Source organism: Drosophila pseudoobscura, chromosome 4, assembly GCF_009870125.1.
Source record: "Drosophila pseudoobscura strain MV-25-SWS-2005 chromosome 4, UCI_Dpse_MV25, whole genome shotgun sequence".
In the NCBI taxonomy this organism is placed as follows: Eukaryota; Metazoa; Arthropoda; class Insecta; order Diptera; family Drosophilidae; genus Drosophila; species Drosophila pseudoobscura.
In genome coordinates, this window is record NC_046681.1 from 9,510,073 (window position 1) to 9,530,363 (window position 20,291).

The 20,291-nt window shown below is 42.6% G+C and overlaps 1 protein-coding gene across 1 annotated transcript in view; it reads right to left on the bottom strand.

Annotated features, from left to right (window-relative positions):
* The window catches only part of beat-IIIa (beaten path IIIa), a 39,746-nt gene extending 25,272 nt beyond the window's left edge, over window positions 1-14,474 (bottom strand). The window contains exons 1-2 of the mRNA XM_015181006.2: window positions 14,225-14,474; window positions 11,003-11,452 (exon numbers count right to left, since the gene is read on the bottom strand). Of these exons, the coding sequence (XP_015036492.2) occupies window positions 11,003-11,243 (241 nt within the window). The 5' untranslated portion in view covers window positions 11,244-11,452; window positions 14,225-14,474. The remainder of the gene's footprint in view (window positions 1-11,002; window positions 11,453-14,224) is intronic.
* Between the last annotated feature and the right edge of the window lie 5,817 nt (window positions 14,475-20,291).

Genomic DNA, 20,291 nt, shown 5'->3' on the forward strand with positions numbered 1-20,291 from the left:
AATTAAAATAACGCAATGGCAATGGCAATGGCAACAAAAAGTAAAGAAAACCCCAAACAGCAAGCAAAAGTTAGATAAAAATGTAAAATAAAAACCGGAGAAAGAAGCAACAAAAATCATAAAAACAATAACAAAAAGTAATCAAAAAGTGGAGCACTTTACTTTTGTTTGCTCTTCCCCACAGATACGGGAGAGGGGAGAGGGTAGGAGGGTAGGAGGGGGTGTAGGACTGGGAACGTCCGCTCTGGCAGATGTTTTTATAGCTCATAAATTCGTAAGATGCTGGGCGGAATTGGCCAGAAAACTGGGAGTTGAAGCAACAAAACATCAAAATTCATTGCCTTTTGCCAAGTTTTGTTTATCCTTTCGCTGTCTTGGCATATAAACGCCTCGGTTCGGGGTGCCGACTGCCCTAGCACCCGAATTCCGAGCCAAATCAATACAAAATTGATGAATACAAATGATCATAAAAAACAATAAAAACCAATGCCAAAAAGCAGCTGTAGGAGTAGCTCTGGGGAGCCCTCTGTTGTCTTGTCCTGATTTGGTTATAAAAATCCCAGCCACGTATTTTCGCCAACCCCTCCCCACCCCTCTCTCCTACAATGTGGGCAAATACTTTGATGTGATTGGGGGGGGTTGGGGGGTGGGGTGGAAGCTAAGATTTCCAGACAAATGCATTTCCATTTATTATTCATATATGATTCTATATAATGACAGCCCTGCCAGCCACTCATTTGAAATTAATTTCGCGGAATAAAGCAGCTAGACTCAAAGAAAGGAAAAGAAGGTGGAAATGGTGATGTACACTGAAAGAAAAAAGGAGTCTATCTAAAAAGAATTATCTTTTAAAGTGGAAACAAATGTAGAGACACATTTTAAAGACTTTTATTGCTAAATATTTATTTAGGAATAACCTTATTTTGGTTTAATTTCTTTCGGTGTAGATGGAAAATGACAGTACGTACGTCTCAGTCTCAAGTTGTCTTCGGTGCTTGTCTGCACTTGGCGTCTATGGCAGCTCCATCTGAGCCATCTCCCGGGGAGTCGCTCAGTCGCTCAGTCGCTCAGCCGGAGACAGGCATTCGCCTCGCTTGATTTCAAGCGTATCGCCATCCAGTGGCAGTAACCGAGTTTGAGTAAATATATGCATAAGCACACACACAGCAGCAGCACCACCACCACCACAACCACCCACACAGATGTCTTTGACGGGAAATTGATTTCAATCAATCAAATGTTGTGATTACTTTGCCGGGGAATGCAGTGCTTCCCAATCCTAGACCTTGTGTGGTTATGGGGGGCCATTAGCAATAATTTACTTAAAGGCTTAAAGGGAATTTAAGACACAACCAGTCGACACTTGTCGGATTGACCTTCTTGCGGTCTTGGCACTGTCTGGCACTGAATTGAAGGCATTTCTATGTAATTATTGTAAAAGGTTCGCTATGAATATTCACAGTGTGGCAGCAGGCAAAGCAGAGCTTTCAAAGGATTAAGCAAGAGCCAAGGAGGTTTATTTAGAACTAAAGTGTCTGGGAACCCTGTGGAACATCCCGTGAGAGGCTACATATTTTTGGGGATTTCGTCAATAATTTAATGAGCAATCCTCTACTTATGGCTGCACTTTTCACGTAAATCCACGCTCAACACCCCTTAAATTCAATGCGAATCCTTTTAAAAGTTCATCTCCTTTTCAGCACTCATTCCCGGACTCCCCTCCGCTCCTGTGTCCACAAGCAGAAGAAAAATTCGCACTTAATGCAATTTATTGAAATTATTAAGTGCAGCACATACAAATATTGTTGGTAATTAACTTTTCCCACAGCGGAGCAAAGAGAACCCGATAAAGGGAGGAAAAACAGCCAAATGGGAGGTGGGGCCAAAGGGTGGGGATATTAAATATTTAATTAAGCTGCGCGCGCATATTAAAATTGCATTAAAAATGTCATGCAAATGTGGAAATTTTTTTGTGTGTGCAACAGCCAGCATTAATCCATAAAAGCCCCAGGGGGAAGGGGGATGGCGGGGGGATGCTGGCAGGACAGTAACCCCTACTGTGGGCATAAAAAATGGAATATTCAGCCAACGGAATAACTGAATTCATAAAACGCATCGCAGGCAGCTGGCAAAAATGAAATGTTAACAACGGCCAAAGCCGAAAAGTAGTTGACACACCCCGCACGCAACGCCGCATGCCGCATGCCGCATGCCACTGAAACATGACCAACGAGGCGTATGAGTGTTGCATTGCGGGGAGAACTTTTGCGGCACGCGCGGGCTGACATCAAAGTTATTGACAACTGTAAAGTTCATGTAATCTGTACTCGCCGCCCCCGGGCACCCCCCCGGTCACCCCCTTCTGCCTCCTGGCACATAGTAAAATGCCAGAATTCAATTAAAATTTTATGATATGCACAAAGCATCCAGCGGATCCGAAAAGATGAGCGACTGAGAGAGAGGACTATGCATTTGTATGGGTGTGTGGCTGACACTTAACTGTCATAATGAAAGCAGTTGCATGCCCACTCACACCCACAAAACCCACTCAAGCTGCCACGTACACAAACGCACACAGAAGCGCACTCAAACACACACACACTCAAACGCTCATTGAGGCCATTGGCAGTTTCGGCTGCCCCTCAGCTCCCCAGCGAAGCTCCTCCAGTGTTCTGCTCTTTTTGGGCCCTGTCTCTCTCTCTCCCACTCTCCTGCTGCTGTCGCTTTACTTTGTGGTGGCGACAACTGCACACAAGTGCTGCGCATTTTGGTATAAATTTATGAGTACTCTACCCACAGATGCGGGCATATGGACTTTGAGCAGAACAGTGCAAAAAATAAAGACAATTATGGAAATCTCTGGGCATTTATATATACTCTTACTCTATATATATTTCCTCCCCGATTGAACCGAAAAAGAGCATTCAAAATCGTTTCAAATCCCCTACAAATACATTTTCTATGACCATCTCTCATTTTTTTTTTGCTCCCTTTTTTTTGGACTCTCCTTGAGCATCATTTGCGTAACGATTTTTGTGCTGAGCTTTTCGTTTTTTCGCCAGAAGGAAATAAAATGAAAATAACCATTTAAATGATGGTTATAATTTAGCTAACAATTTGGCTGGCATTGTTTGTTGCTGGGCCATCTGCTAATGCGGCTTTATGGCTGCGGACACTGTACTTTTTCCCTCTCTCTCTCTCTCTGGAACAATCGGATGAGCTGTAACCGGGTGCTCATGTGCATGTGGATATGCAAATGGGGTTGTTAACAGGATGTTGCAGCATGTTCGTCATAAATTTTACTGGGAGTGGGCCTTGGGCCGGCCACCCTGTGGGATGGTGGGCCCCACAAATCGACCATCTGCAGTGACCTTTCAACTGACGACCATAAAACTGTCTCTCTCTCTCTTGCACCCACCCGCTGGCGGGCCACTTTGCAACTTTAAGACCACGAAACGGGCACGAAACGGATGCGATAAGCTTTGGCCCAGCAGTTTGCCGGCTTAACCCGTCCGCATACGGCACTCTGGCACACTCAGCTGGAGCATTGATTACCACGAGCCAAAATAAATTACGGCCCCCGGTCCAGTTCAAATGGTAAACTTTCTCCGCACAACTTTCACTTGGCAGCAGCCGGAGGCGGAATTTTTACGCTCTATTTGCTCTACAGTCACTGCCAAAAATTCACTGCAAGCACCTAACAAAAAAGTGCCCCGTTCTCGAGTCCACATACGGACTAGAAGATACCCGCTATTTGGTTTCACTAGAGAAGCCGGAGTGGAGGGCGGTGAGAGTCCTGTAGGCCTCTTGGAAGATGACTTTCAGATAGCATGATATTTTAGTGGGGGGAATACCAAAACAAAGGCTAAAGAGGGATGTATTTTGTTGTTAGATGCCTGGGACCGATAAGTAAGTCTTTTCTGCGAATGTGTACTTTGTTCTTGGATCCTGGGGACCGACTTAGCTGCCTAAGACGGTGTATTTTGTTGTTAGATTCTTGGGACCGATAAGTAAGTCTTTTCTGCGAATGTGTACTTTGTTCTTGGATCTTGGGGACCGACTTAGCTGCCTAAGACGATGTATTTTGTTCTTAGATTCCTGGGACCGATAAGTAAGTCTTTTCTGCGAATGTGTACTTTGCTCTTGGATTCTGGGGACCGACTTAGCTGCCTAAGACGGTGTATTTTGTTGTTAGATTCTTGGGACCGATAAGTAAGTCTTTTCTGCGAATGTGTACTTTGTTCTTGGATCTTGGGGACCGACTTAGCTGCCTAAGACGGTGTATTTTGTTCTTAGATTCTTGGGACCGATAACTAAGTCTTTTCTGCGCCTCTCCCTGGAATGTGTTCCTTGTTCTTGGATTCTGGGCACCGACTCAAGCTCTTGCAGTCTCTTTGAGAGACATTTCCTTGTGTCCAACACACACCAAGACCACAGGGTAAACCTGAAAAGAAAGGGTAAAGGGCAAAGGGTGGAGGGAAGACAAAACTAACATTGAGCTGCCGCTGCCATTTGCCAGAGCCAGGCTCGAGTGCGTTTAGTCCTAGAGATGGGTGCGTGTCGGGCGGTGGCCGGGCAAATGATGCGTGAATAAATCAGCTGGAATTCCAAGAGCATGTAAGTAATGTTTCCTTGGTCAAACACGAGCCCATCCCTACGGAGGGGCAGGCGGTAAGAGAGGGGAAGGGAGGGGAGAGTGGGCAGAGTCATGCTTCCGAGCATTCCGCTGGAATGTATGTTCAAGGAAATGACAAAAGTGAAAATATTTCAAACACTTTGCCCAGAAGTGAGCGAGAACTTTCTTTTCTGTCCATGTATGTGTGTGTGTGTGTGTGTGGGTGTGTATCTGTGAGTGCGGCATCGATTGAATTGTCTTTACGCTTTGGTGAGCGGCTTACATGACTTAGTCTAAGCACTGATTGTCTGCCCCCCGCCCCCAACCACCCACCAGCACTATCCTAAGCCTTTCACTTGGCTGCGCTCTCTCTTAATCAAGGCCTGCGCTCTCCCTCTTAATCAAGGGCTGCTCTCCCTCTTAATCATGGGCTGTTCTCTCTCCCTCTTAATCCAGGGCTGCTCTCTCTTGAGATTGAAGGATGGCCCCTCGAAGATCGCCTAAGCAGATCTGCCGCATCGTTTTCTCCCCTGAGAGATGCCATAATCAATCACTTGCCCGCTTTCGATTCGTCTCACAGATTTCTCTGCTCGATTTACACATTTGATAATTCTCCAACTCGGAGTCCGAATCAATTTGCTCGCCATCAACGCCCTTGAGGTTGAGGGACAGCTCGGGGCGCCCGCCTGACCTGGAAAGCCTTTTAACCTAACATTTGCCTTTTCCTGCGCCCGCCGGTGCCCCCGCCAAGGGTATGCCGTGGCCGTGCTGATTATTTTATGCCTGGCCGGTCGGTCGGTCGGTCGGTCGGTGTCATGTTGTTGCTGCTCCTGCTTTCTCCTTCCTCCCCTTGTATTTTTTGATAAATTTTCCATATCGTTAGCAGCAGCTGAGAGAGAGAGAGTGGGGGGAGACCGGGACCCTTTCGGGATCCATTTTAAAGGGTGCTTCTCCCCCTTCAATGTTGCGGGTTTTTTTCAGCTTTCTTTCGTTTCTTCGTTTTTGGGGTAGCTGCACATTTTGTTGTAATACAATATTTTCCCCATTAGGAGCCAAGCGCTGTCGGACAGGCAAATGGCCAAGTGTCAGACGGGCAGACGGGCGGGCGGGCAGGCGGGCGGGCGGTGGCGGACAGCGACTCTGTTTGCTCCGCAATGTTTGCGCTTCTCTGTTCCCGGTTGCTCTTTTGCCTCCCACACCTCTCCCCCCTTCTTTCCGCCCCTTCTGCTGTTACTTAAACTTTAAACCTTTCGCACATGCCGCAAGTGGCGGTTCCATGGAGGTGTGCCTGGGTATGTTCGGTATTTTTTGAACGAAAATTGCGATGATTTGTGTGGATTGTATTTTAATAAATTTATTATTTACATATTTACTCATTTTTAATATTTTTTAAATATTTTTAAGACATATTTCGTTCATATAATTCGGATATAAAATAATTTGGTTATTAGTTAAAAGCTAAAGAGGCTCTATGTGCGTATTTCTATGTCCTAATATATATTTTTCCCAATTCAAACATTGCCTTCATCCAGGGATAACCTTAACCTTTGGTATTTTTCAAGTTTGTTTAGGTCTGGACCACATTTGCCCCACTCGTACATCGAGGTCTTAACCTCCACAGTCTTCGTCTTCCCCTTAAAATCCAACATTCCCACACTAGGGTCCTACTGGTCCTCCATCCTGCTGCCTGGCTAATGGAACGTAAAGTCTGCATGATTAATAGGCGTCAGTCGGTCGTTCGTCTGTGCCTCGTCCTCGTCCTCGTCAGACATTAATGCTCAATCCAACCCCTACCCCCACCCCTGCCCAAATATGGGGCTGCCCCACCGCCGAACCTATATATTTTTTTTTGCTGCCGCTTCGCTCTAATGATTTCAATACAGCCAACGAAAAAAATAAAGAAAAAAAGAAGAACCCGAAGAAGTCAACACACAGAGACCTTCATTTTGTTTCAATTTGCTTGGGGGCGTTGGTCCTCTGACCGGATCGGACTCAATTCAACCGAACCGAACCCGAACCCGAACCCGAGCCCGAACTGGACCCTGCCCCTCGCGGTTCCCTCCAGTGTTTGTCTTGTGTCCTGTATGTGGGTCCTCCTCCTTTTTTGTTGGCTTTCAGCAGTTCGGCTATTACTTTTAATTGAAATGCTACAATTTCTGTTTGTCTTGCCCCACGATGCATATCAGCTTACGGAAAACAAATGTAATCTCCCCATTAAATTATTCGAAAACCTGAGGAAAAGAGTCATTAAAAGGGGGCTATAAATGGTATCCAGGAAATAATATTAGAATGGTTATATATATATTAAATCCCTAAGACTTTTTGTAATTAAATTATGAACCTTTAAAGTGCTCAATTAATATAGGGATAGGCAAATTAATCTACCAAATACGGAAAAATTAAAGAGAAATCCCTTGAAGCAAAGGCAAAGAATTAACAGAAAATGTATCGCAGTACATCCCAGGAAATTTCTAGGAAAAATAAGTAAATCTACAGCCCTTGAGTTCTGCAAAATAAAAGCTTGAAGCCATTCCTGGAATTCAGAAATTATTCAAGTGCGATTAAGTTTCTTTCGTTTCTATATCACCATTAAATAAAGGGGCTTCCATGCCTTCTACTAGACTGCAAAATATATTTAAAAAAAATAATTGAATAAGTTTCCATTTTAATTCTTTAAACTTGATCCCCTTCAGAATAAAAAAAAAACGTAATTTGTTTGCAAAAACAATATTAATACAATATATGATATGCTGTTACGTGATATCGCGAGAGAATCCCTGAAATGTATCAAATTAAAACGCGAAATTCCATCATCAGTCGAGCGGCAGAGCGGCAGAGCAGCAGTCAAAAGTGTGACTTTGTCATGTTGATTGCACAATATATTATGTATATTTAAAATGTATATATAATTGGAACATAAAATACGTTTTATGGCAATTTGTATGTCAAAATGTTGTTGGCCAGAAATGAGCATGAAATATGTACGAATTTGTTTGGGAAATCTCCGAGAACTATCGCCCCGCCCCGCCCCGCCCGCCACTACTACGGTAAGATTTATTTTTGTTTGTTACCTGCCTTTACGAGTATTACCTGCTGGCAGAAGAAGAAAAAAAACCATCGAGGAGCTACCATCAATTGGGCAAATGCAGAGATAAACTTCAACAAAAGCTTAGTGGCTCAAAATGTTGTTGTCTGGCAAACACATGACACATGGATGCGACTCTGTGTGGTATCTTTTGTGGGAATCAGTGTGTGTGTGGATAATCAACACAAACAACAATACACAGAGAAAAATGCACACCCACAGAGAGCGGCAGAGATACTCGTAGAGAGAAACACAGTTGCTCTTGGCCATTGTGGCGACACAATTTTATTTAAACAAAAGCCTACTTGAGCTTTTGCTCAGTTTGCCACAGCAACAATTTAATATGTGTGTGTGTGCCATATGATATGGCCTTAAGTACCTACATATGTAGCACATAATGCCCCCCACACGGACCATCTGCTGGGTAGGCCTGTGGGGCGTATAGGTTTTGGCCGGGGTTTTCGGAAATAAATAATAAACGAAAGTGATATTCCAACAATAAAGAACACTTGTCATAAGCCCAAAATCTTCTAAAGGAAGAGCGAATGGTGCCTGGGAGGACAATATTTAAATATCTGTGGGCTATTCCGCAGAGCTGTTTCCAATCAGAAATATATGGCATACTTTTTGGGGTCAAGAACAAAGCAGAGATTTCTATAATATTATAATTATTTTTTGATTAATTTTATCTACTCCTCCTTTCCCTGTTTCATAAGAAACCTTCCGGGATCCTACACGAAACCTCTTTCCTTCTAAAAAGTTTCTCGAAAACTTTGGCAAAAGCAACTTAAAACTAAAAATATTTCATTTTATATCTATTCTCCAGATTTAAATTATAATATTTTATATTTTCAGTACAAAGGAGGAGCTTATACATTTTTTGTGGCCATTTTTTGGTGCCTATCTCTTGCAAACTCATGGAAAAAGAGATAAATATTGTTAAATAGTAACCGACTTAAATAAATTATTTCCATGACATATAGAAAGTGTCTTCCATAGAGGTATTTATCTGCCAGATCTATGTACATATATTTATCTACTCCAAAATTTTCAGTATATTGTTTTCATAGACATATAATCTGCAATTAATTTATTTTCTTGGTTGAATATTTCTAAAACCATTAATTCTGTGCGCTTGTCTTGTGGTTTACCTTAATTGACATATTTCCCAGACAGACTAAGAGAGAGTGGGAGAGCGAGGTATCATCGCATTCCATATGATTACTTTGACCTGTGGCCCTAGCCGCCTTTTGAGTAAGTGAGTCAAGGGCACACTTCGCTTCTGGGGGCCACAACTTGATTAATGGCAAATTGTAGGGCAGCTTAATGAGCGGAATGTACTCACCGAGAGAGAGAGAGACAGAGAGAGAGAGAGCGAGACAGATATGGAGAGAGAGACCTAACATTACATATTTCTGTGTGTTTTTGTATATTATTTTGCAGAAGCTCAATGAAAGTTCACAGAAATTTCAATGAAATTTCATATTTACGTGATGCCCCCGAGGATGAAGTATGGATACAGGGTGCGGGGAGGGGGTTAGGGGGCGAGGATTTGACGCTGTCAGAAGCAATCAGGCTGCAGGCGATGCTCGGCAATATCAAAGAGCGTATTAACATGCAAAGCAGGGGCCACAGCCAAAGTCAAAGCGCCACAAAAAAATAAAGAAAAGGAAAAAAAGAGGGAACCGAAGCGAACTTGACTTGCCACAGAAGGCGCAACAAAATTGAAAACCATTAGGATTAATGTTTAGTTGAAAGATTTGCGCGTTAAGCCATTTTTACATGGTTGCCTTTCCAGCGAACTGCCATCACTGCCAGCCACTGCCAGCCAGTGCTTTTAGCCAGGCCAATTGCTAATGTAGTTTATGTGTAGGAGAATGGAGGAGGTGGAGGAGGAGGAGGAGGAGGAGGATGATGGGAGCCTGGGTCTGGTGGCTCTGGTGGCTCTGGTGGCTCTGGTGGCTCTGCCTCTTAATGTTAACTGACGTTCCTCTGGCTTCTGTTGCTGTTAGGCTTAGGGCGAGACGCACAAACGACATGTAAAATGTGACATTTTAATGTATGCAAATGAGACGTTGAATTAAGCCAAGGCACACACACACCCACACTTACATTTGGTGGGGAAGAGGGAGAGAGCTACGGAGAGACTCCCGCTGGTGTGCAAACATTCACTTGGTTTCATATCCGTTTCCGCTGCCGTTCAACTGTGCAGCAGCAGCCTCTGTCTTTTGTGATATGATTTGAAAATAATGAAAGAACGTTAACAGCTTCTCCTTCTCCCTCTCCCCTCTCTGTCGCCCTCCCGAGCTATTAGCAGCCCCCGCACGTGTCTGTTTTAGCGGAAATGTCAACTTAACTTGCCCGAAGCCCCGAAAAACTGCGACAAAAGCCAAAACCAGGCACAAAAATAGCAAGTGAGGAGGCCATGGATGAATATTGCGACTACAGGATACCCCCTACCCGGATTAAGGTCTCAGTATTCGCAAAGGGAATGCAGGAAATGCTTTAAGGGACTAGAAATGCTCCCATCACACACACAGGACTCCAATATCCCCCCCGACATGGGAATAAACGAGAGGAAGACGAAAAACAAAACCCCAAATGGGGGACTTGTTGTCCAATTTATTAATTTCTATTCCGTCTGCGTCTCACAATTTGTTCTTTGTCTTTGGACATTCGACATTCGATTGTTTGGTCTTTGGATTTCAATTTGTTGATTGTTTTTCCTGGGATTTTTCCCTCGAATTCAGTTCGGTAGGGGGACAACATTTTTTCCGTTTTCTCTCTCTTTTTTTTTGTCATGAAAAATGCTGTAAGAAAATTGTTTGATTATGAAATCTGTAAAGTTTTTTTGTTGTGGGTTGAGATTTTCCGGGAACTCTGGCAAAGATTCAAGGAATTTCTGTCTTCACTTGAAAGTTGTTGGAAATTTGTTTAAGTATTGCAATTTATTTTTGGCATTGCTTTGGAGAGGATCGAGTGGATGCAGAGACAGCTCTAAATACCCCTTATAATACCCCTCGGAAGTTCTTTGGCTATTCATTCATCATCATCAAACCTTCTCTTCAATCTCAATCTCAAGGGGAAACTTGTATAATTACAACCCCCTATTTAATCTAATGCCCAAGCCTGACCTCTGCACACACACCCACATTCGTTAATGTTGTATAAAAATAATAAAAATGTTCATGGCCTAAACCAGCAATCCCCACATTTATTATGGACCATTTAAAATGTGTTCATAATTAAAGGGAAAAAGGGCGCAAGGACACATTAGAGCATTAGAGCGTTGGAGGACTCACCGATTAGGACTAATATCACATGTAGAATGTACCAAATCTGCAAATGGGTGGCTGTCCTCGACCTCGACCCCGAGCCGGTCTGTCTGCCCGGAGCCTGTTGCTCCAGCCGCTGCTGATGATGGCATTGGTGGTGATGGTGATGGTGGTGGTGGTGCTCCTGCCTCTGCTGGAGCCAGCGAGAGGATCTCCGCTGATGGTGGGGCGCCAGCTGGTGCTGGCTGTACGGCTCCAGTCCGCACATTTCACGCAGTAGTTGCTCCTCTGGTTTTCGGTTTCTATTCCCCAATGAGCCACACGCCCACACGCCCACACGCACTAATGTCTTTATTAATTTCTGTGTGAAAATTTCACTTATTTCGTTTGGACATTAAGTTGTTTTCGGGTGGTTCCCCTTTGTGGGTTGCCTGTAATGTGGTTGTTGTTGTTGTTGTTGTTGCTGCTGCGGTGCCTCTGTGCGGTAATAAAATGTTGGCTATTAATCACTTTTAATCGCGACGCGAACGAAACCAACAAAAACATCCAAGAAAAAGTTAAAGGCAAAAACTATTAAACGGCATAAGGATCGCCCCTGGCTCTACCCTTCCTCTTCCTCCTCTCTGGGAGGGAAAGACTGCAGTCAAGTTAAAGACATAAATTTTCAAGCATTTTGGGCAAAGATTAATTACACAGCAGCCTTTCCCTCAGCGGAAAATGCTGAAGCTGGGAAGTGCGACAAAAGCGTGGAAAAGCCAGCGAAACGAAGCGAAGGGAAACCCCATGCAACATAAATTCAAAATCCTTTGGGCTCCCATTCGCCCCCCAACCTCCCTGCTCTCCTGAGTTGATTTAGAGCGTCACGAAAGCGCTTGCGAGGCAATTGAGTTGGCAAAGGAGTCCGGGCAGGGGAAATGAATTGGAGGCTGACGTCGAGGCCCAGTTAAAGTTGTTTTCGAGGCCAAGTAACTGTCGGAGTTGCCGTCCTACTGCCACACAGAATTGTCGCCAGGGTTTCCTGGTAAACGGCAGAGAAAGGCAACTATCTTGGGCAGAGAACTGATGGGCAGACAAATGTGTGTCAGAGCACATGGAAAATAAACCAGAAATTATTCATTTATCTTGGAAATCTAAATCTAAAATGCTATGAGAGCTGAAGCCTCTGCAAGGTTTTGATATTTAATACCAAAAAGGAACAATAATCCAGGCAAATAAAGATATAAATACTGAGCTTCATTTATAGAAAGAAATACTAAAAGGATAGTCCTTTCCTTTTCATGAATTTCAGGAGAGTACATCTTTGGTGAATAGATACCATTATTTGCCCCTCTCTCCAAGCACCAAACCATGAGATATATGACCCCTACATGAAACTAAATAAATAATAAAAGACACACACATACCTAGGAAAAATATTCAGCAGAACTACAGCAAAAACTATAAAACATAAAATATCAAACAGCAATCGAAACAATAATTATGTCACGTAGATAAACAATAAAAAATGATTAAATTGTTGTTGCGAGAAACATTGGAAAATTCATCAAAAATGGTAACATTTTTCACAATCTAGTAAATAAATATTTTTCGTGAAATAAATGGCAGCATTTTAAGAATTTATTAGAAAAAGCCTGCGATAATGATGCATTTCGGATGAATTCAAAGATCTAGGCTAATAAATATAATTTCCGCATTATGGGATATATATTCTGAAGGAGAATTGTGCTATTTTACTGGTAAATGCGAGCAAATTCTGGTGAATAAAATAAATTAAATAAATATAATTCTGAAAAGTAGATGATTTTTGAATCAAATGAAATATTACACCGACGAAAGATGATATTGTACAAATTGCAGACCGTCTATTCTCATTCAAAAAACTCCTTTTTGAATGTCATAAAAACAGAACATATACGAGTATGCACCACAGAAAATAGATGTATGATATTCCTCTATCAACTGACATTATTTGTTGGCAATTGAAAAAATACACCCAGAACAAAAGCAATTAACAAATATTTATAAATATTTATGCATACACATATGTATGTATGTAAATACCATGTCAGTAGTTGACAGCTAACAAAAATGTTGAACAAATTTTAAATTTTTGCTCAAAAAACTTTGCTCGCGTCTGACATTTTTTGCGTTGTTTTCGTTTTGTTTAAAGCAAACAATGGCGGAATAACACACAAATAAATAGCTAACAAGTCAGGTGCAGATAATAAACCAACAACAACAACAGGGCCAACAACAGAAGCTGTTATTATAATTACAACAACAACAGCGGCTGAGAAAATTTAGTCAGCGCCTAAAAATATGCAGCACGAAATGAATGTCCAAGACCCAGCCACAGAAAGGACATTCCAGCCCCAGACCCCGGCTCCAGACCCCAGCGAGGCAGCATAATTAGCCTAAATGGGAGCAGGAGCCAGATAGCGCGAAGGAGAGAGGAAACGCTGAGAGGGGCAGATAGACAGCGAACAAAAATGACAAAATATAATTAAAGATTAAACAGTGCTCGGGTCAGACTAGAATTTTCTGTGGCAATATTTCATGCTGAAATTTCCCGAGGTAAATGAACTCAAGCCAAAAAGAATCGCGGAAAAGCTGAGCTACAGTTGAGGCTTCTGATTCGTCTACTTTTGCCAGGCACTGTCTTGAATAGGTGTCTTCTTGGCCGTAGCGAAGCCAGGAAAAGATTTGCTTAAAGTCTAGATGGAAGATCTAAGGGATATTTCCCATTGATCATTCACTCTTTTAGGCACTATTTAAAAAAAATTCTCAGCTGTTTTTATTTGTTTATTTTTAGATTAAAAATGCCTGATGATAGCACAGCATATAAACATATTTCTGAGAAATTATTTTGTGTTCTTCATTGATCCTCACTTTTTTGCATGCACTTTTTATTTTAGTTTTGAGTGGAAATTAATTGTTTTTTTTTTAGGAGTTACTTTTTTGCTTTCGTAATTTTCAGTACTTTGGGATCTGGCTGTTTTTTGAGCCCTGATTACTTCTTGTGCTCCACTTTTCGCGCTTTAATTATCCGCAACCGCAACAGCTTTCTCAGTTTTTCCCCCCCGCAACAGCCGCAGTAGGAGCAACAAATGCCTGACAAATGTTTGTGGCACGCAACAAATGCCGCATGCCTGCCTCAAAAAAGTTCCATTTTCACATCTATTTTTAGTTGTTTTTGTTTTTTAATTTGCCTTTGCCATGCGTTTCAGTTGTTATTATTTTGATTTTTACTTTTATTTCGTTCTGCACTTGCACTTTTTACTCGAACACGGAATTACTTTTAGTGCTCGCTCTCGCACACACACACTCTCTGCCTCGCTGGTGTCGGTGTGTGTGTGTGTGTGTGTGTGTGTGTGTGCTTTTGGGATGTTCGTTTCGTTTGCTTCAGATTTGAGTTTCAGTTTCGTTGGGGCTAAACGCGCGAGACAAAAACGACGTGCGTTCGTCTGGGAGTGCAAATGATGACTAAAAAAAACTCTGCCTCTGTGGCGACTTGGCGGAGGTGGCGCCCCCAAGGCGGTCAGTGCGGGAAGCTCGCGCGTCGTTGGTGCTGTCGGCGAAAGCTTTCCATTCGGCAATAACTGCTGAGAGAGAGTGCACTTCGGGTCTCGGACTCTCTCGTGGGAGGACACGTTCTCTTGTTTGATTCGATTCCACACTGTTCCGCTGAGAGAGCGAGCGCTGTTATGGGAGGGTGGATTAACATTGCAGCTTGCTCTCTACTCGTACCACCCTCCTTAAAAACAGTGAGGTAGGCTAACAGCCCTTCTCAATGATTGGTTGGGTTAGTTAATAGTTGAAAATGGGATGTTTTCTAACATATGTAAATGCTGATAGCAGCTATGAACATTTTTCTAGGGCATAGCTAACATGGCTAGCCCAAGCCATACAGAAAGACATAATTTGCAGTATTTCCAAAGTTTGGTTTATATCTTTAAATATTTGAAAATCGTATCAAGTGTTATCTCAATTAAATCTGGTCACCTTTCTCTAGCGACTAAGCCTAGGAGGACATTTAGTAAAATTAATAATGTACTCATTGGTGTGTGGAATTTTTGATTTTACACTACATAGCCACTAATCATTTCTTAGTTACCAGTTCCAAGTTGCATCGACTGCATAGTCCCTATGTTTATTAGTTAGTTTAGATATCCTGGCACTCACTAATTGTGCAGGTTAGTTAACATTGCTTTGGCTTTAGCCAGCAGACCTGTTTACCCTTTACAGTACATTTAACATCACAGCTCATCGCTTTACATTTCCATGCAACAGCCCTGTTAAAATAGTGGGAATTTGTATTGGCCTTACATTCCTCTGTTATTTACATCTGCTAAGAAACCTGAAAATCTCTTTAGCCTAATGTTTGTCAATAAATAAGCATTTTCAGCATGATTGTCAATGAATTTGTTGGGCCTAAAAATAAACTGTGCTTTGTAATCATGTTAACTGATTTTCTTATGTGGAGTTTTTTGCTATTGAAATTTTATACATTTTTTTATGGGTAGTCAAATGTGGCTACAAGGATGTGGTTTGTTGTTTGATGTATTAAAAACAGTATTTTCAGGTGTCTATTAAAGCATATCCATAGAAGAGATACACTTAAAAAGATCTCCACCTGCCTGAAGAGTGCATTCATTACAGATAAATTCGCTTAGACTTGATTTTTTTTAAGCAATCTTTTAATCCCTATTTCTACAGCAGCAGCTTGCTTTCATTTGGAAATCTTTTAAATGAAAAAAAAACTGGAAAACCAGACTATTTTTTCCCAAGGCTTCAACTGCCCGAAACATATATTTTTCTATATTATTTTGACTGGCAAAGAATTATCTCAAGTTCTCAGAATTCCTGATAAAGAACGACTCCCGTCCTCTCCTCAAGATTGACCCAGGATGAAAGCAGGGACCCCTGTTGACTCGTTCAAATTTTAACTGCAAAAACACTTCCCCTGCTTTGACAGCGCACAATTAAAGCCTATTAAACGAAGGACACAATAAGTGTATATGAGTAAATGGAAATATACGGACAGACGAGGATATGTGCGAGCTTGTGGATATGTGGATATGTGGGGATATGGAAATCAAATATAAATGGCGCTTTGCGTAATGAAATAAAATGTAAATTTAACTGTCACTGTAAACCACTTAAAATAAATATGAAAAATTATCACAATATTTAATGAACCAACAGACCAGAAAGCCAAACTGAACTCCGACTGATGACGTCAGTGGGGGCGGTGGACTGTCTGGTAGGGTTATTAAAAATTATCCCTGATATATGACTTTATCTATGCGATGCATGCCACCACCCCCCTCCCACCGCAGCTCGAACAGAGAAAGACTCTTGTTTGCCCAACAAAATGGCAATGAGAGAGAGAGAAAAAAGACGTGGAAATCAAATGGAAAATGTATGAAAATGGTTCCATACAGAAATGGAAATAATGTAAATGATTGCACTCTGTGTGCATTAATTGAGTTAAAGTTTTATTCAGCAATTTAAAAATTGCTTAAACGGCGACGGGCAAACTTTTCAAGGTTCAAGTTTCGTTGCTCTGCGGCCAGGCATATGCAAATGTTTGTGGACCCATCTTTACGTCTATACCTATCCCTATTCCCATCTTCAAAGACTTGCTTTTGGTCTGGCTCAAAGTCCGCTGTGGGTCAGTGGCATTTCGATTCCTTTCTGGGCTCGGAATGGCAACGGGATCAGCACTTTAGCCATTTTTAAGTTCATGTGGTTCTCCGCTTGGGAGGACATCGAAAGAGAAGTTTGAGAGAAGTAGAGTTTTTACAGGGAAAGGGGAAACAAAAAGTTAGGGATTTTATAGTCCGTCTGTACCCTTTTTTCGATACGTTTGCCATTCAACTTCTTTCTTAAGAAGAGATTGGTCACTTTGATATCACAATATTTACCAGTAATTTACTAGTAAAACAAAATGTGTCTCTGCCTCCCTGCCTCGCCTCTTGTCATTTATTTTCGAATGCTGAAGAGACCACTACTCCGACTTCAGTGGTTCCAAGTCTCGCATTCCAGCACCAATCAGCACTTTCGAATGAGCGGAGTATTCAATATCTGCCCAGCACTCGAACGTGAGACGAAGAAACGAAGCGGACCATACTTGGACCTTAATTAGGACTTAAAATCATTGCTTATCCAGGTTTTTAATTATAAAAAATCAACAATAACTTCAGACACAGACAATGCTTACCTTTAACCCTTTTTGAAGGTATAGATATTTCTTAAATTTGGTTTGAACTCCTTATGATTATAGCCACTGATGTCCTTCACAGAATATCCACCGAAATATTGGACCCTGCCCCCCGCGCCCCCCTCCCCTCATAAGCCAGAGTCAACTTTCACTCCCATAACTTTTTCCGCAGCTGTCATAAAAAAGAGCACAAAGAAAAACGCACTTTTTTTTTGGTTTATTTTGGTGGCCCCAAAGGGAGTGGGCGTGTCCATATCGGGTGGGCTGGGAGTGTGTGTGTGGGGGGGGTGTAGGGTTAAGGGCACACACATAAATTAATACGAAATACACTTAAACAACAGACGGAAAAAACTTTGTTCCTCATTGATTTATAGCGTTAATATTTCTGCTTTAATGCATCAAATAAATTAAATTGTCTTACGCACCTTTCAGCAGTCGGGAAAAACTTTTGATGGCCCCTCGATGGGGATGGAAGGCATACACAGATGTGAGAGGAATTACTTCTCGCCCACCCCCCCCGTCCTCCTCTACCAAGAGAAAGAGAGCAACAAATGCATAACTTCGATTTCGTAAAAACAAATAAATATTCATAAAAAATTATTCTTTCTTTCAGGCTCCCCCACCCCTCGATGCCTCCCTCTGTGTACTACCTGTCCCGTCTCTCTCCCCCTCAAAAAAAAAGCACTTTGCGGATCTTCAGTCCTTGCCGACGCCGACGCCGACGCCGCCGCTGCTTTGCATACTGAGAGGTAGACAGGCCTCTCTCCCTCCCTCTCTCTCTCTGCAAGGCGCCTGAATTATAAATATTCATTTATGCTAAGCTCCAGAAAGAAAGAGAACGAAAGTAGGGGGGGAAAGGACAGAGAGAAAGAGAAGGTCCTTGGCAGGTGTGTGCGGGGGCGTTACCTTCGTCGCGCCTGTTGCCTTCCTCCACTCCGATTTCTAGGGCTGCTCGTTTCGCTCCCGTCTTGAGCCCTACCTCCCACTCCAACAGGTCGTATGATTGATTTAATTACGGTATAAGGCGTGTTTTTTGTCAGCCTTACGGAGCATTCAACTTTTTTTGCAACCACTGTGGAATATTTTTGGCCAAGGATGCGTGCAATTGAACCTTTTGCGGTCCTACTCCAATTTTGGGTCGATTTTCATAGGAGGTAGAGGAACCAAGGCCTATTTTTGGCAATTTTTTGAAGAAAAAAATAGTATTTGAAAGGATTTTGAGCTAAAAACAGGAACAGGTGCCACTAGTTTTTCAATCCCTGTCTTAAATGAAAGTTCCTCCGAATTCTACCTCAAAAGGAGGTCTAATTTTCGATCTCCTATAATATAAGCACTAATTTATTCAATATTTACCTTGAGACCTGTTGGCCTTTTGTCTAATTTACAAAATTCTATGAAAATTATTCCATATTCATGTTTCACTGTACATTTTTGCCCCCTTCCTGGCCACAAAAACTGTCTGCTGAAGTTCTGTAAATAATATTTTTTGTTCTCCTTATTATGTTTTTGTTTTTGTCTGTTCGCAGGGCTATTTTTGGATACTCCGAAGACGAATATCTGTGTGGGAGTGGCCTTTTTTGTGGGTTCGAATGGGTTGCTGGGGCTGTGAGATTGGGCTGGTTTTTAATCGCTTGAACGACCGCCTAACCATCGAGTCGGCGTGTCATTAAACTGCCGCTGCGACTGCTTATCGCGGCCAGGGACTGTGGGAAATTTATGTGTTCTTCTCATTGTTGTTCCCGATGCTCCTGGATGAAGAGCTCTGCTTAGCGCCAACGCCCGCATATACACATCATTTCCGTTTCCCTTTGTGGCACCCTCATGGCGGCGGCACGGGCGACGGGGGACGGGGGGGAAACAAACAAGCGGCAGGCAGTCGTACTTCATGTAATCAACATTTTAATTGCGGAAACGGAACTCGCACACACACATACATCCAGCAGCAGCCCCTGCATGCCGCATGCTGCATGCCACCGCTTTTCATGGAGTATCTGTTACACATTACGCATACGCAATGTGTGCCTCCACTTGGCACACTCTACGGTCTATTTTTTATTCCACCGGACGGACGGACACCCGGAATGCTGGCGTTCGCTTAGAGAAAACATTTCCTCCAGCATTTCTCTCTCCTTTTCTCTCTTTCCGTCTCTCCGACTCTCTGTATCTGTATCTCTCTCGCAGGCTGGAATTCATTACATCAAATATAAAGAAAGTTTTAGGCAATTTGCCAAAAATCCCAGAGAGAGAGAGAGCGAGGCAGCCCTGTGCCTGCTCCCAAAAAAAAAAATCTAAAAATATACAGAGACCCACTCAAACGTTGCAGCTGCAGCAGGGCTGATGCAGGTAGCCCAAATCTACTTAGCTGATGGCGGTTGCTTGTGGGGCAGAGAGTGGCATGGCAGGGGGCGGGCGTACAGGGGCGCGTGAGGTGCCTAGGTAAACGTAAACGAATTTGCGAATATGCAGCAGCCGTGGCAGCAACATCAGGCAAACCAAAGGCAACAAAAAGGTGTCCGGGCTGGGGATTCGAATGGGGGATACTCTAATGGAAGGGCAATCAATAAAAGTATTCGGAATGGACTGCAAAAAGAGTTCTTATACCAAAAATGTGAGGTTTTGGGAGGTCAAAATTACCAAAAAATACTTGAAAATCATTCAATCCTATAGCTTTCCTGATAACTAAACCAATTCCAAGCCAGATATAGATATGGCTTTGGGGTTTAATGAAAACTAAACGGTTCTTTGAGGAAGATCTATGGGAAAACCTAATCAAACCTCAGTATTTGTTGATATATCTAAGCCCTCAAACACTACTAAAAGAACAATTAATCTTTCCATTCAGTTTCCAAGAAAAAAAACACACCTCAAAATATTTACTTTCCTTTCTTTGGCCCCGCAATCTTTGCGGCCTGTCATGACCATTTGACAACCTGCTACCTTTTACTTTATACGGATAGATATCCCTGCCGTTCTCCTGTCGCCTCTTGCCTCCTTTACTCACCCTCTTTCTGGTTCCTTCGCCATCACTTGCCTTATAGATGGCAAGCCAGTTTGCCGAAACACTTGAGCGACAATGCCGCCAGCTTGGGGCTA